The sequence below is a fragment of the Salmo trutta genome, chromosome 2 (genome assembly GCF_901001165.1).
Source record: "Salmo trutta chromosome 2, fSalTru1.1, whole genome shotgun sequence".
Lineage (NCBI taxonomy): Eukaryota > Metazoa > Chordata > Actinopteri > Salmoniformes > Salmonidae > Salmo > Salmo trutta.
Window position 1 is genome coordinate 37,933,940 of NC_042958.1, and position 13,248 is coordinate 37,947,187.

At 42.4% G+C, this 13,248-nt stretch overlaps 1 protein-coding gene across 2 annotated transcripts in view; it reads right to left on the reverse strand.

Moving 5' to 3' along the window:
- Positions 1-13,248, reverse strand: part of LOC115154943 (transmembrane protein 108) — a 79,557-nt gene that overhangs the window by 36,938 nt on the left and 29,371 nt on the right. For both annotated transcript variants that reach the window (XM_029701667.1, XM_029701678.1), the window contains exon 2: positions 7,489-7,572. In XM_029701667.1, the coding sequence (XP_029557527.1) occupies positions 7,489-7,528 (40 nt within the window). In that variant the 5' untranslated portion in view covers positions 7,529-7,572. The remainder of the gene's footprint in view (positions 1-7,488; positions 7,573-13,248) is intronic.

The following is a 13,248-nucleotide window of genomic DNA, read 5'->3' on the forward strand; positions in this document are numbered from 1 at the left end:
AGAGCTGGGCTTTACGGAAGAGTGGCCAGAAAAAAGCCATTGCTTAAAGAAAAAAATAAGCAAACATGTTTGGCGTTTGCCAAAAGACATGTGGAAGAAGGTACTCTGGACAGATGAGACTAAAATGTAGCTATTTGTCCATCAAGGAAAACGCTATGTCTGCCGCAACCCCAACACCTCTCATCACCCCGCGAACACCATCCCTGCCAATGTTTTTCCATCAGCAGGGACTGGGAAACTGGTTCGAATTGAAGGAATGATGTATGGCGCTAAATACAGGGAAATTCTTGAGGGAAACCTGTTTCAGTCTTCTAGAGATTTGAGACTGGGACGGAGGTTCACCTTCCAGCAGGACAATGACCCTAAGCCTACTGCTAAAGCAACACTAGAGTGGTTTAAGGGGAAACATTTAAATGTCTTGGAATGGCCTAATCAAAGCACAGACCTTAATCCAATTGAGAATCTGTGGTATGACTTAAAGATTGCTGTACATCAGCGGAACCCATCCAACTTGAAGGAGCTGGAGCAGTTTTGCTTTGAAGAATGGGCAAAAATCCCAGTGGCTTAAAGTGTGCCAAGCTTAAAGAGACATACCCCAAGAGACTTGCAGCTGTAATTGCTGCAAAAGGTGGCTCTGCAAAGTATCTACTTTTTTATGCACGCTTAATTATGCACGCTCAAGTTTTCTTGTCTTAACTCTTGTTTGTTTCACAATAAAAATATTTTGCATATTCAAAGTGGTAGGCATGTTGTGTAAATCAAAAGATACAAACCCCCCAAAAATCTATTTTAATTCCAGGTTGTAAGGCAACAAAATAGGAAAAATGCCACGGGGGGTTAATACTTTCGCAAGCCACTGTAACAACACAGCTGATCCTCAACACGGGGGCCCCTCAGGGGTGCGTGCTCAGTCCCCTCCTGTACTCCCTGTTCACTCATGACTGCATGGCCAGGCACGACTCCAACATCGTCATCAAGTTTGCCGATGACACAACAGTGGTAGGCCTGATCACCAAAAACGACGAGACAGCCTATAGGGAGGAGGTCAGAGACCTGGTCGTGTGGTGCCAGGACAACAACCTCTCCCTCAACATGATCAAGACTAAGGAGATGATTGTGGACTACAGGAAAAGGAGGACCGAGCACGCCCCCATTCTCATCGACAGAGCTGCAGTGGAGCAGGTTGAGAGGTTCAAGTTCCTTGGTGTCCACATCACCATCAAACTATCATTTTTTTAATTTTACCTTTATTTAACCAGGTAGGCCAGTTGAGAACACTGCGACCTGGCCAAGATAAAGCAAAGCAAAAACAACAACACAGAGTTACACATGGTCCAAACACACTAAGACAGTCGTGAAGAAGGCACGACAAAGCCTATTTCCCCTCAGGAGACGGAAAAGATTTGGCATGGGTCCTCAGATCCTCAAAAGGTTCTACAGCTGCACCATCGAGAGCATCCTGACTGGTTGCATCACTGCCTGGTATGGCAACTGCTCGGCCTCCAACCACAAGGCACTACAGAGGGTAGTGCGTATGGCCCAGTACATCACTGGGGCCAAGCTTCCTGCCATCCAGGACCTCTATACCAGGCTGTGTCAGAGGAAGGCCCATGGACTGTTCTCTCTACTACTGCACAGCAAGTGGTACCGGAGCGCCAAGTCTAGATCCAAAAGGCTTCTTAACAGCTTCTACCCCCAAGCCATAAGACTCCTGAACAGTTAATCAAAGGTCTACCCAGACCCCTCTTTTACGCTGCTGCTACTCTGTTTATTATCTATGCATAGTCACTTTAACTCTACCTACATGTACATATTACCTCAATTACCTCGACTAACCGGTGCCCCTGCACATTGACTTTGTACCGGTACCCCCTGTATATAGCCTCACTATTGTTATTTTGCTGCTGCTGTTTAATTATTTGTTACTTTTATTTTCTATTTTTTACTTAACACCTTTCTTTCTTAAAACTTCTTAAAGCATTGTTGGTTTAGGGATTGTAAGCATTTCACTGTCTACACCTGTTGTATTCGGCGCATGTGACAAATACAATTTGATTTGATTTTGTAAGTGTAATTAATTTTTTATGAGGATTGTTCAATTAACTAAATTAATTTCCATTCAGTACATTTTTTATTGGGGATACGATTTCACATATCCTACATTTCTGAGCCACAGAATGATAAGAGTTTCCTTTCTAAAGGTTATTTAAGTGGCTGTACCATCTTCTCAGCTGTATTACAGTCAGTGGTTCAGCCTGACCCCATGTTCCACATTCTGTTCTGGACACCTGCCAGACACTCACACCAGCTCCCCCTGGCCCCACTAATATGCTTAGAATGTTAAACAGGCTAACAGCATACTGTATGATATGCTTATGGAACACAGAGGTAGATGTGGATGAGTAACATACTGCAAATACAAAACTGTTCTCTCGCTACCTGGACTCGTCCGAGACTGTGCTTTGTAGCTGTTATCGGCACTGTTATGGTGCTCTCACTTTAGCTGTGTACTCTGTCTTATTGGACTGCAGAGCCCCACCTGTTTCGAGCCCCACCCTTTAAACAAAACATTTTTATAAAATAAAAAAATGAAAATAAAATTGGGGGTTGCCTGTTTTGCATGTTATTTTGGCATTAATACGTGTCACATATCAGTTTGCAAACAATGTAATTTAAAAAATATATATTCTTGAGTTTATAAAGCTGCATATACATTTGGTCACTTTTTTGCTTTCTTGAGTAAGGCAGCTCCAAAATGCAGGTGATTCAGCCTAGTTCAGTGCATTCTGTGGTGGTGGGGCAGCCAGTGGAAATACAGAGCGTAGGTATTGGTAATGTTCTCTAGTTGCGCCGTGATTGGCTCAGTGTTCTGTCACTCATGGGGACACTACGTCACTGCCAAATCTAAGGGTAGAGAGTCAAATCCCGTTATATCTACAGTAGCTTTGATTGGACTGATACTTTCAAAATCTTAGCTAGCAGTCATCATCATGAATCAAGTCGACAATCTACTGGCATATCCTTTTTAATCCTTGTCATATGAAGAGAAATAATGAAGAGAAATTATAGATAAAACGTATGCGTTCATCGGCCATAAATATTACACAGCAAGTTGGAAATTGCAAATTCAACAATGAGTGGTTTGGAAGGAATCAGTGGCTAACTGCAAGCATTGTAAAGCAGTCACTAGCCTGCTATTCAGTGGAGTGGGTGTGTGATCCCAAGTCTGGGTTTAAGGGTCTCTTTTCCAAGCTTAAAATGATAAATATTTAACATTGGCCATGCTGTCAATCCAGCATGACTATTGCCACGCTCAAAACAACTGGATACTTGGGAACTGGGAAATCGGACTTCAGTGAGTTCAAGACAACTGGAAACTTGGGGAAAAAAATGAGCTCCGACTGGGAAAATATGTTTTGAACAGTCATCCAACTTGGAATTGTAAATTGGGAACTCGGGCCTCTTTCTAGAGCTCCGACCTGAAGATCACTGACTTCATGATTCAACCTTTTTGTTCCCAGTCTTGAAAGCACCATAAATACAGAGAACGCCAGACTTTGATGACAAAATTTGCCCATGAAGGCACCTTCCTGTGGTGAGTCCAAACATGTCTTGTATGCTGCTGCATAAATGATGTAATATGCCAGGGAGATATGTATACTGTAGCTAAGAAAGTAATACTAAGTGTATGTAGTGTAGTAAATTGTTAGTAGCCCATGTGCCTCACCCTAATAATTTGGTCCCTTTTCCCCTTTTAATTTCCCCTACTGTTCTGACTTGGTGGTGCACGTGTAGCCTATAGCCTGTTTAGTGAAATGTAATCATCGAATATTGTAAGAGCTTTCATTGTCTGCTTATATGCCCCCTTCACTTATCCTATGGTTCTGACTTGGTGTACAGGGAGAATACTGTAAGAACGGCCGATGTTCTGAATTCTGTCGCTGTACATTTAAAAAGTTTTGAACAAATAGTTATATTGACTACATCCATCCTAGCTCGCTCATTAATGTCTTAATCTAAATGATGGTTTGCCTCTCATCCACTCGTCGTCCCCTTATGCCATAGTTTGTATATCTCAATTGTCAGTAGAAACCACATTTATTTAAGCAAGTCAGCCATATCAGCTATGTTTTTTTAAAGGCAGTAAATGAGGCTGAATGTACCGTTTCGCTGCCAGACAAGGCTCCGCTGATAGCCAGGTGTAGCGTTGGTAAGGTGTTGGGACTGCTTTATGTAGATCCTAACAGTTTGTGGGTACCGGTTGTCACCAGTATAGCGCAATTAATGTATTGTTTAGTGTTGTGTTGTGCATCAATTTGTTTTGTTTGCCCAACCAAGATGAACAGTTGAAGTCGGAAGTTTACAGACACTTAGGTTGGAGTCATTAAACTGATTTTTCAACCACTCCACAAATTTCTTGTTAACAAACTATAGTTTTGACAAGTCGGTTAGGACATCTACTTTGTTCATGACACAAGTAATTTTTCCAACAATTGTTTAGACAGATTGTTTCACTTATAATTCACTGTATCACAATTCCAGTGGGTCAGAAGTTTACATACACTAAGTTGACTGTGCCTTTAAACAGCTTGGAAAATTCCATAAAATGATGTCATGGCTTTAGAAGCTTCTGATAGCTAATTGACATCATTTGAGTCAATTGGAGGTGTACCTGTGGATGTATTTCAAGGCCTACCTTCAAACGCAGTGCCTCTTTGCTTGACATTATGAGAAAATCAAAAGAAATCAGCCAAGACCTCAGAAAATTTTTTATAAAACTTCACAAGTCTGGTTCATTCTTAGGAGCAATTTCCAAACGCCTGAAGGTACCACGTTCGTCTGTACAAACAATATTACGCAAGTATAAACACCATGGGACCACGCAGCCGTCATACTGCTCAGGAAAGAGATGCGTTCTGTCTCCTAGAGATAAACGTACTTTGGTGCGAAAAGTGCAAATCAATCCCAGAACAACAGCAAAGGACTTTGTGAAGATGCTGGTGGAAACAGATACAAAAGCATCTATATCCACAGTAAAACGAGTCCTATATCAACATAACCTGAAAGGCCGCTCAGCAAGGAAGAAGCCACTGCTCCAAAACCGCCATAAAAAAGCCAGACTACGGTTTGCAACTGCACATGGGGACAAAAATCGTACTTTTTTGAGAAATGTCTGGTCTGATGAAACAAAAATAGAACTGTTTGGCCATAATGACCATTGTTATGTTTGGAGGAAAAAGGGGGAGGCTTGCAAGCCGAAGAACACCATCCCAACCGTGAAGCACGGGGGTGACAGCATCATGTTGTGGGGGTGCTTTGCTGCAGGAGGGACTGGTGCACTTCACAAAATAGATGACATCATGTGGGAGGAAAATTATGTGGATATATTGAAGCAAGATCTCAAGACATCAGTCAGGAAGTTAAAGCTTGTTCGCAAATGGGTCTTCCAAATGGACAATGACCTCAAGCATACTTCCAAAGTTGTGGCAAAAAGGCTTAAGGACAACAAAGTCAAGGTATTGGAGTGGCCGTCACAAAGCCCTGACCTCATCCTATAGAAAATTTGTGGGCAGAACTGAAAAAGCGTGTGCGAGCAAGAAGGCCTACAAACCTGACTCAGTTACACCGCTCTGTCAGGAGTAATGGACCAAAATTCACCCAACGTATTGTGGAAGCTTGTGGAAGGCTACCCGAAATGTTTGACCCAAGGTAAACAATTTAAAGGCAATGCTACCAAATACTAATTGAGTGTATGTAAACTTCTAACCAACTGGGAATGTGATGAAAGTAATAAAAGCTGAAATAAATAATTCTCTCTACTATTTTTCTGACAGTTCACATTCTTAAAATAAAGTGGTGATCCTAACTGACCTTACTTGGATTAAATGTCAGGAATTGTGAAAAATTGAGTTTAAATGTATTTGGCTAAGGTGTATGTAAACTTCCGATTTCAACTGTACATGCTAAAATTGCCACTGAACATATGGAATTGTTCTAAGATGGTCATACCATGGACCATTTAGCTATTTAATTTAGAATGTTTGGACCCCTTTAGCTATCAAATTATACTTTTTTTTAAATGTTTGATAAAATATTGACTTTGGCCTTTACCACTGTAGCCCATAGAAAAGCATTGAATAAAACATTCATAAATGGAACAAAAAAGTTGTCATAAGGAATAAGGTTTTGAAATGTCTGTCCTATATCTAGGAGGTATAAGAAAGCTCAGTAAATTTGAAAGTTTTTTTGGACACATTTAACCCATTATTTTTGTTGCCACAAAACTACCTCCATACTTCCATTTGTTTGTATGGGTTACCTTCAGACGAGTCCTTTGACATTTGTAAGGGTCGTAGAGCAAAAACGCAGTCTCCCCTTTCCATAGCGGGTACATATTAGTTTGTAGCTCAAACGGTTCGGACACTAGACAGAATCTGGCACATCAGCGTTACCAACTTCAGACGAGTCCTGTGACACTTGTGGGGGTCTTAGAGCAAAACGGAGAACACCATCATGTTGATTTTTGGGATGTCTCATGGTCTCACCAACACCACTGTAGTTCTGCCACCTTTCACTGCAGAGGCGGAAAGCTGCCATAGGTGGATGCCCATGCTTTAACTGACGGATTTTGATGGGGATTTTTTAATTATGCTACTTAGTTTAACGCACGGGTGTGTCAATATATTCTTAAGGATTTTGAGGAACAAACTAATGTAGCTAATGTACAGTTCTCCGAGTGTGATTAATGTACGGTACTACGAGTTTGGCTAATGTACAGTACTATGAGTATTAACCCAGTCAAAGCCGGGGGAGGGGGGTACTACTAAGCTATATAGAATTGTTTTAAGAAGGTCATACCAAGGATCATTTTGCTATTAGAGTTTTAATTTTAAGAACCCTTGAAGAATAAAAAATATATATATATATTAAAACATTTGATTTAAAAAAATTGGGCCTTACTGCTATTAGCTCATACAAACCCATTGAATAACAGATTCACTACATGGAACAACAGATAGACACTATTTTAGATTTCGTTTTTGGTACAATCATAGAAAGTCAGGAAACATTATTATATTTTTTTACATGTATTTAACTAAACAGACTCCATATGTACTTCCATAAAAGAAAATTGACCGGTACCGGGGGACATTCAGGCGAGTCTTGTGAGGCCTATGTACATGTTCGTGAGAGTCTCATCTTCCCACAGAGGGGTCATAATAGTTTGTAGGCTAAACCGTTCGGACGCTACAGACGATTTTGTGAGAAGACTGATTTTGGGGAAGTCTCATGGTCTGACAAACACCGCTATAGTTCTGTCACCTTTCACTGCAGATGCGGAAGTGTTACATAGGCGGATGCGGTGTATTGAGACACTCGTATTGATCTGTATTTATCTCACTGTGCTATGAGTCTCACAAATGTACAGTCAATTTTTTGACTGTATTCTATCTCAGTTAGTATGAGGACCAAGTCTTGTCTACTCACTCAGCAGCTGGCGGCGCAGGACCTGCAGGCTTCTCTTCATGGTATCATGTGGTCCGAGTCCTCCTTCACAGTGCTCATGGTTCTCTGTGGAAACACAACCACACCAGAGAGAGAGATTAAGATACTGCACTGTCAGGTAGCACGGTTAGCTCAGGTAACTCAGTCAGATACTGATGTGATGAAGTGAGGACATAGAGGAAAAAGAGAGTGAGAGAGCGAGAGATTGAGAGGGGGGAGAGAGAGTGGAGATAGAGAGGATGGACAGAGAGACAGACAGAAAGAGACAGACCAACAGACAGATAGGAATAGAGATGAAAATACAGTCAGAGAGAGACCAGGGCAGACTAGTCTGTGTTTACAATTGCTAATCAGTTCAGCCAAAAACAGAAAGAACTCAAAATGTATTGAGAAAAAAACTCCCTCTGACAACAATAATAAAGAAATATTCCCAGCGACAGGCATTAATACTTAGCCATGGAAAAGCAACATAAATCAGGGTTGAGTTAGACCGTAAAATGTACGGAGTTGGCTCCTTAACACTGCCTAGGCATTATTTTATATACAGTACCAGTCAGAAGGTTGAACAGACATACTCAAAGGTTTTTCTGTATTTTTACTATTTTACATTTTACATTGTACATTGTAGAATAATTGTAGAATAATAGTGAAGACATCAAAACTATGAAATAACACATATGGAAACATGTAGTAACCAAAAAAGTGTTAAACAAATCAAAATCTATTTTATATTTCGAGATTCTTCAAAGTAGCCATCCTTTGCCTTGATGACAGCTTTGCACACTCTTGGCATTATCTCAACCAGCTTGACCTGGAATGCTTTTCCAACAGTCTTGAAGGAGTTCCCACATATCCTGAGCACTTGTTGGCTCTTTCCCTTCACTCTGCGATCCAACTCATCCCAAACCATCTCAATTGGGTTGAGGTCAGGAGAAAAACCCTTGAATGAGTAAGTGTGTCCAAACTTTTGACTGGTACTGTACATAGACTTGGAATCACTGGCCACTTTAATCATGATTAAATAATGTTTACATACTGCTTTACTAATCTCATATGTATATACTGTATTCTATTCTACTGTATTTTTGTCAATGCCACTACGACATTGCTCAATCTAATATTTATATATTTATTAATTCCCTTCTTTTACTTTTAGATGTGTGTGTATTGTTGTGAATCGTTTTTAGACACTACTGCACTGTTAGATACTACTACACTGTTGGAGCTAGGAACACAAGCACTACGCTACACCCACAATAACATCTGCTAAATATGTGTATGTGACCATTACAATTTGATTTGAGCTTGGTGTGATGTCATGGTTGTACTTTGATTGCATTATAAGAGTTATGATTTTCTAAGAGTATTCCCTTCAGAGTAGAGAGTTGATCGTCTTGAACCTACTTCTAGATATATCCTCCCACCACTTGGGATATTACTATTTGCAGCTCATCTTCCCAATTGGTTACCGCTTTAATATTCTCATCTTTGAATTCTTTGATAATTCTGTTTAGGTACCCCATTACATTCTTGGCATAGTTTGTTATATTTCTGAAGCTGTACTGTATATCTAATGTATGTTGAGTTTTATTCGGTCCCACTGATTCAGTAAGATAGCTTCTTACTTGGAAATGCAGTACTTTGGGGTCAGCCTCCAAGTTCAATTAATAGACTACAGCTCATCCAAAACAGTGCTGCAAGGATACTGACACAAACAAAAAAGTCTGCCACACATCACCCCCATCCTTGCTGATCTCCATTGGCTACTTGTTCCTCAAAGAATTTACAATACAATTCTCATCCTCGTCTACAAAGCCCTATATGGCATCAGACCCACCTACACTCCCCCTATGAACTTCCATGTACCCTATGTTCAAGCCACGCCAAACTCCTACATGCCCCTAGGACAAGGCTCCCCCAATTGGGGACCGTGCCTTTTCCTCCCACGCACCACACCTATGGAACTCCCTTCCTAATAATCTCAGGGCTGTTCAGACTGTTGGGGCTTTTAAAGCAGGCTTGGAGACTCATCTCTATCAGCTGACCTACAATTATGTCCCCCCTCCTAGACTTTGATTGTTGCTTTCATGGTATGGTTAGATATTGTCTTGCCCAACTCACGCCTCTCCCTTGTGATTAATGAGCTAGCCTAGGTTACCCCCGCTTTTGGCCTATTACCAACGTGTGTTGCACTTCCAGCCCAGTCCCGATCCCAGCGACCCACTGATACCAACCGCGGTACTGGCTTAGCAGTTGGTGGTCGACAGCTGGAGTGGGAGAAACCTTTACAAAAACCACCCATCGGGACATCCAGCTCAGGGGTAGGGCGACCCGTAGTTCATCAGGCTCTCTTAGTGCTAGAATACCAGGGGAACTTGAGTGGTGAATACACTTTCTCCGCTTGGCAATTTGTTATTATTAAATAAATATTTGTTTAACACCCACGAGTGCCAGCCACAAACCCTTCACCCACCTTTGGACCTGGAGTTACTCAACGTAATGGGACCTAGTGTCCCATGAGACGAGAGGTATAGTCACCGTGTCAGCCTTCGCCTAACATCCTAAGACATTCTATAGACAGCCCAAGCAAAGAGAGGAAGTTCTCTGTTCTATTTCGGTCAGGGGCCCCTCAAAAGGAAATCCACTGCCTGTTTTTATTCAACCAAAAACCCTTTACAATGAGTCTACTATCCTATTAATACCCTAGCTCCCAACCTTGAGCAATCCCAATCCTGTTCCTCCCAAGGAAATTCCAATATGACCTTGCCCCTGTGGGAAAAGAACGGAGGCTTGCCTCTAACTGATGTCTAGAAGAATTCTGAAAAGTAACAGACTCCAACCCCAACAACAATGTTCCAAAAAGTAAAAAATAGCAAAATGCCCCAAAAAGAGAGAGGTCCAAAAAACAATCTCTCCGCAAAAACAAGCTCCCCACCCCCATCGATCTCCAGCAGTACGTCAAATGAGAGGGTTGATGGAAGTTCATGTTGGATGGCTCGTCCTTCAATCTCTGCTACTTCCAGGTGCCCCGTCTCTGGCTCTGCTGATGCTGTTCTGTGGTGAAGGTGCTGACGTTGGTAGTGCGTGGGGCTGGCTTTATGATCCTCTGCTGATGCTGTTCGGCGGTGAAGGTGCTGACGTTGGTAGTGCGTGGGGCTGGCTTTATGATCCTCTGCTGATGCTGTTCGGCGGTGAAGGTGCTGACGTTGGTAGTGCGTGGGGCTGGCTTTATGATCCTCTGCTGATGCTGTTCTGTGGTGAAGGTGCTGACGTTGGTAGTGCGTGGGGCTGGCTTTATGATCCTCTGCTGATGCTGTTCTGTGGTGAAGGTGCTGACGTTGGTAGTGCGTGGGGCTGGCTTTATGATCCTCTGCTGATGCTGTTCGGCGGTGAAGGTGCTGACGTTGGTAGTGCGTGGGGCTGGCTTTATGATCCTCTGCTGATGCTGTTCGGCGGTGAAGGTGCTGACATTGGTAGGGCGTGGGGATGGCTTTATGATCTTCTGCTGATGCTGTTCGGCGGTGAAGGTGCTGACGTTGGTAGGGCGTGGGGCTGGCTTTGTGATTCTCTGCTGATGCTGTTCTGTGGTGAAGGTGCTGACGTTGATAGTGCGTGGGGCTGGCTTTATGATCCTCTGCTGATGCTGTTCTGTGGTGAAGGTGCTGACGTTGGTAGGGCGTGGGGCTGGCTTTATGATCCTCTGCTGATGCTGTTCGGCGGTGAAGGTGCTGACGTTGGTAGGGCGTGGGGATGGCTTTATGATCCTCTGCTGATGCTGTTCGGCGGTGAAGGTGCTGACGTTGGTAGGGCGTGGGGCTGGCTTTATGATTCTCTGCTGATGCTGTTCTGTGGTGAAGGTGCTGACGTTGATAGTGCGTGGGGCTGGCTTTATGATCCTCTGCTGATCTTGTTCTGTGGTGAAGGTGCTGACGTTGGTAGGGCGTGGGGCTGGCTTTATGATCCTCTGCTGATGCTGTTCTGTGGTGAAGGTGCTGACGTTGATAGTGCGTGGGGCTGGCTTTATGATCCTCTGCTGATGCTGTTCGGCGGTGAAGGTGCTGACGTTGGTAGGGCGTGGGGCTGGCTTTATGATCCTCTGCTGATGCTGTTCTGTGGTGAAGGTGCTGACGTTGATAGTGCGTGGGGCTGGCTTTATGATCCTCTGCTGATGCTGTTCGGCGGTGAAGGTGCTGACGTTGGTAGGGCGTGGGGCTGGCTTTATGATTCTCTGCTGATGCTGTTCTGTGGTGAAGGTGCTGACGTTGATAGTGCGTGGGGCTGGCTTTATGATCCTCTGCTGATGCTGTTCGGCGGTGAAGGTGCTGACGTTGGTAGGGCGTGGGGCTGGCTTTATGATTCTCTGCTGATGCTGTGGAGTCATTCAGATCTCCCCTTCTGTTCTTCTTCCCCTCAAGTCAAGACTCAGCTTTTCTGGCTTTCTGCTCTCTGTCCCAGAATCAGTTGTAGCTCAGCAGGGGTGAGTGTTACATCCATCCCATGGTTCACAACAATATACATATATTTGTTTTGTTTAATTATTATAACGTTTATGTTTTTATTTTATGCACTTTGAGATTAATCTTGTATAATGAAAAGTGCTTTACAAATGTAATTTATTATTATAATAATAAGTAATTGTAAAACTGAAAGTTCTGGAGGTTATATCTTCTATAGATTCTCAGATGCATCTATCACCTTGTCGGTGAACATCTGGTGGTACCTGGTCAGTCCTTTATCAGCCCATTTTTAAATGCATTATCAATTATACTGTACTTGGTTTAAAGTCGGCGTCCATTACAATTTTTGTCAGGTGGATAATGTCTGTTTGGATACGTTTTGGTGCCCTTTATGGTGTTATTTATACAGGTATGTTGTATCTGCTTCTGATTTCCCAGTATTTAGTCTGTACCCAGATACAGCACTGTATTGTTTTATTTCATCCATCGTGGCGGGAACTGACTGAGGTATGTTGTTAAATAGAGAATCACGTTGTTTGCTCATTTGTGTTCTTCCTATCCGATCTGTAGACCTTGAATTTTCTGATTGTTTCTTAGAGGATCTCTCTGTCGTGTCCCCCTTAGAAGGTCAAAAGAGCGCGATAACGTACCATTTACTATTATTCTGGCATTTGGTGTTACGTACATCATTTGCAACCCGTTCAAGAAAGTTTCACAAAAGTAAAACAAAATGTAGGCCATGACACCCTTTTTCAAAGGTTTTCTCTGCATCTAGAGCTAGCATAAGCAGTTTATATTTTGTCAGCAGTCTGCTGGACATTATATTACTTAATATATTTGCAATAATTGATGTAAGCATGTTTTGGTCGTCGTTCAGTAACGATATTGGTCAATACGATGCACATTGTGCTGGATCTTTACCTTCTTTATGGATAACAGTAATAGACGAGTTCCAGGTTGGTGCGTACTCTCTATTGTCGAGGGCCCAGTTGAGGGCTTCCAGCTTTACATAAGAAAGGTACTACTTCTTGTTTGAATTCCTTACAGAATTAATTTGTGTATCCGTCACTTCCTGGGCATTTCTCTCTTTTTTTAAGTAGCTGTCAGTTCTTCAGTTATTGGTTTGATTAACTTATCATTTTGTTCATCACTTCAGAGAGATTTATTTTTTATAAGTATGTTTGTATTTTCTCTATGTTAGATGATTGTGCCGCTGTAGGTAGTATAGTTAGAATTTGACAAATTCATTAGCTATTTCAGTTCTTTTGGTGAGGATTCTGAGTTG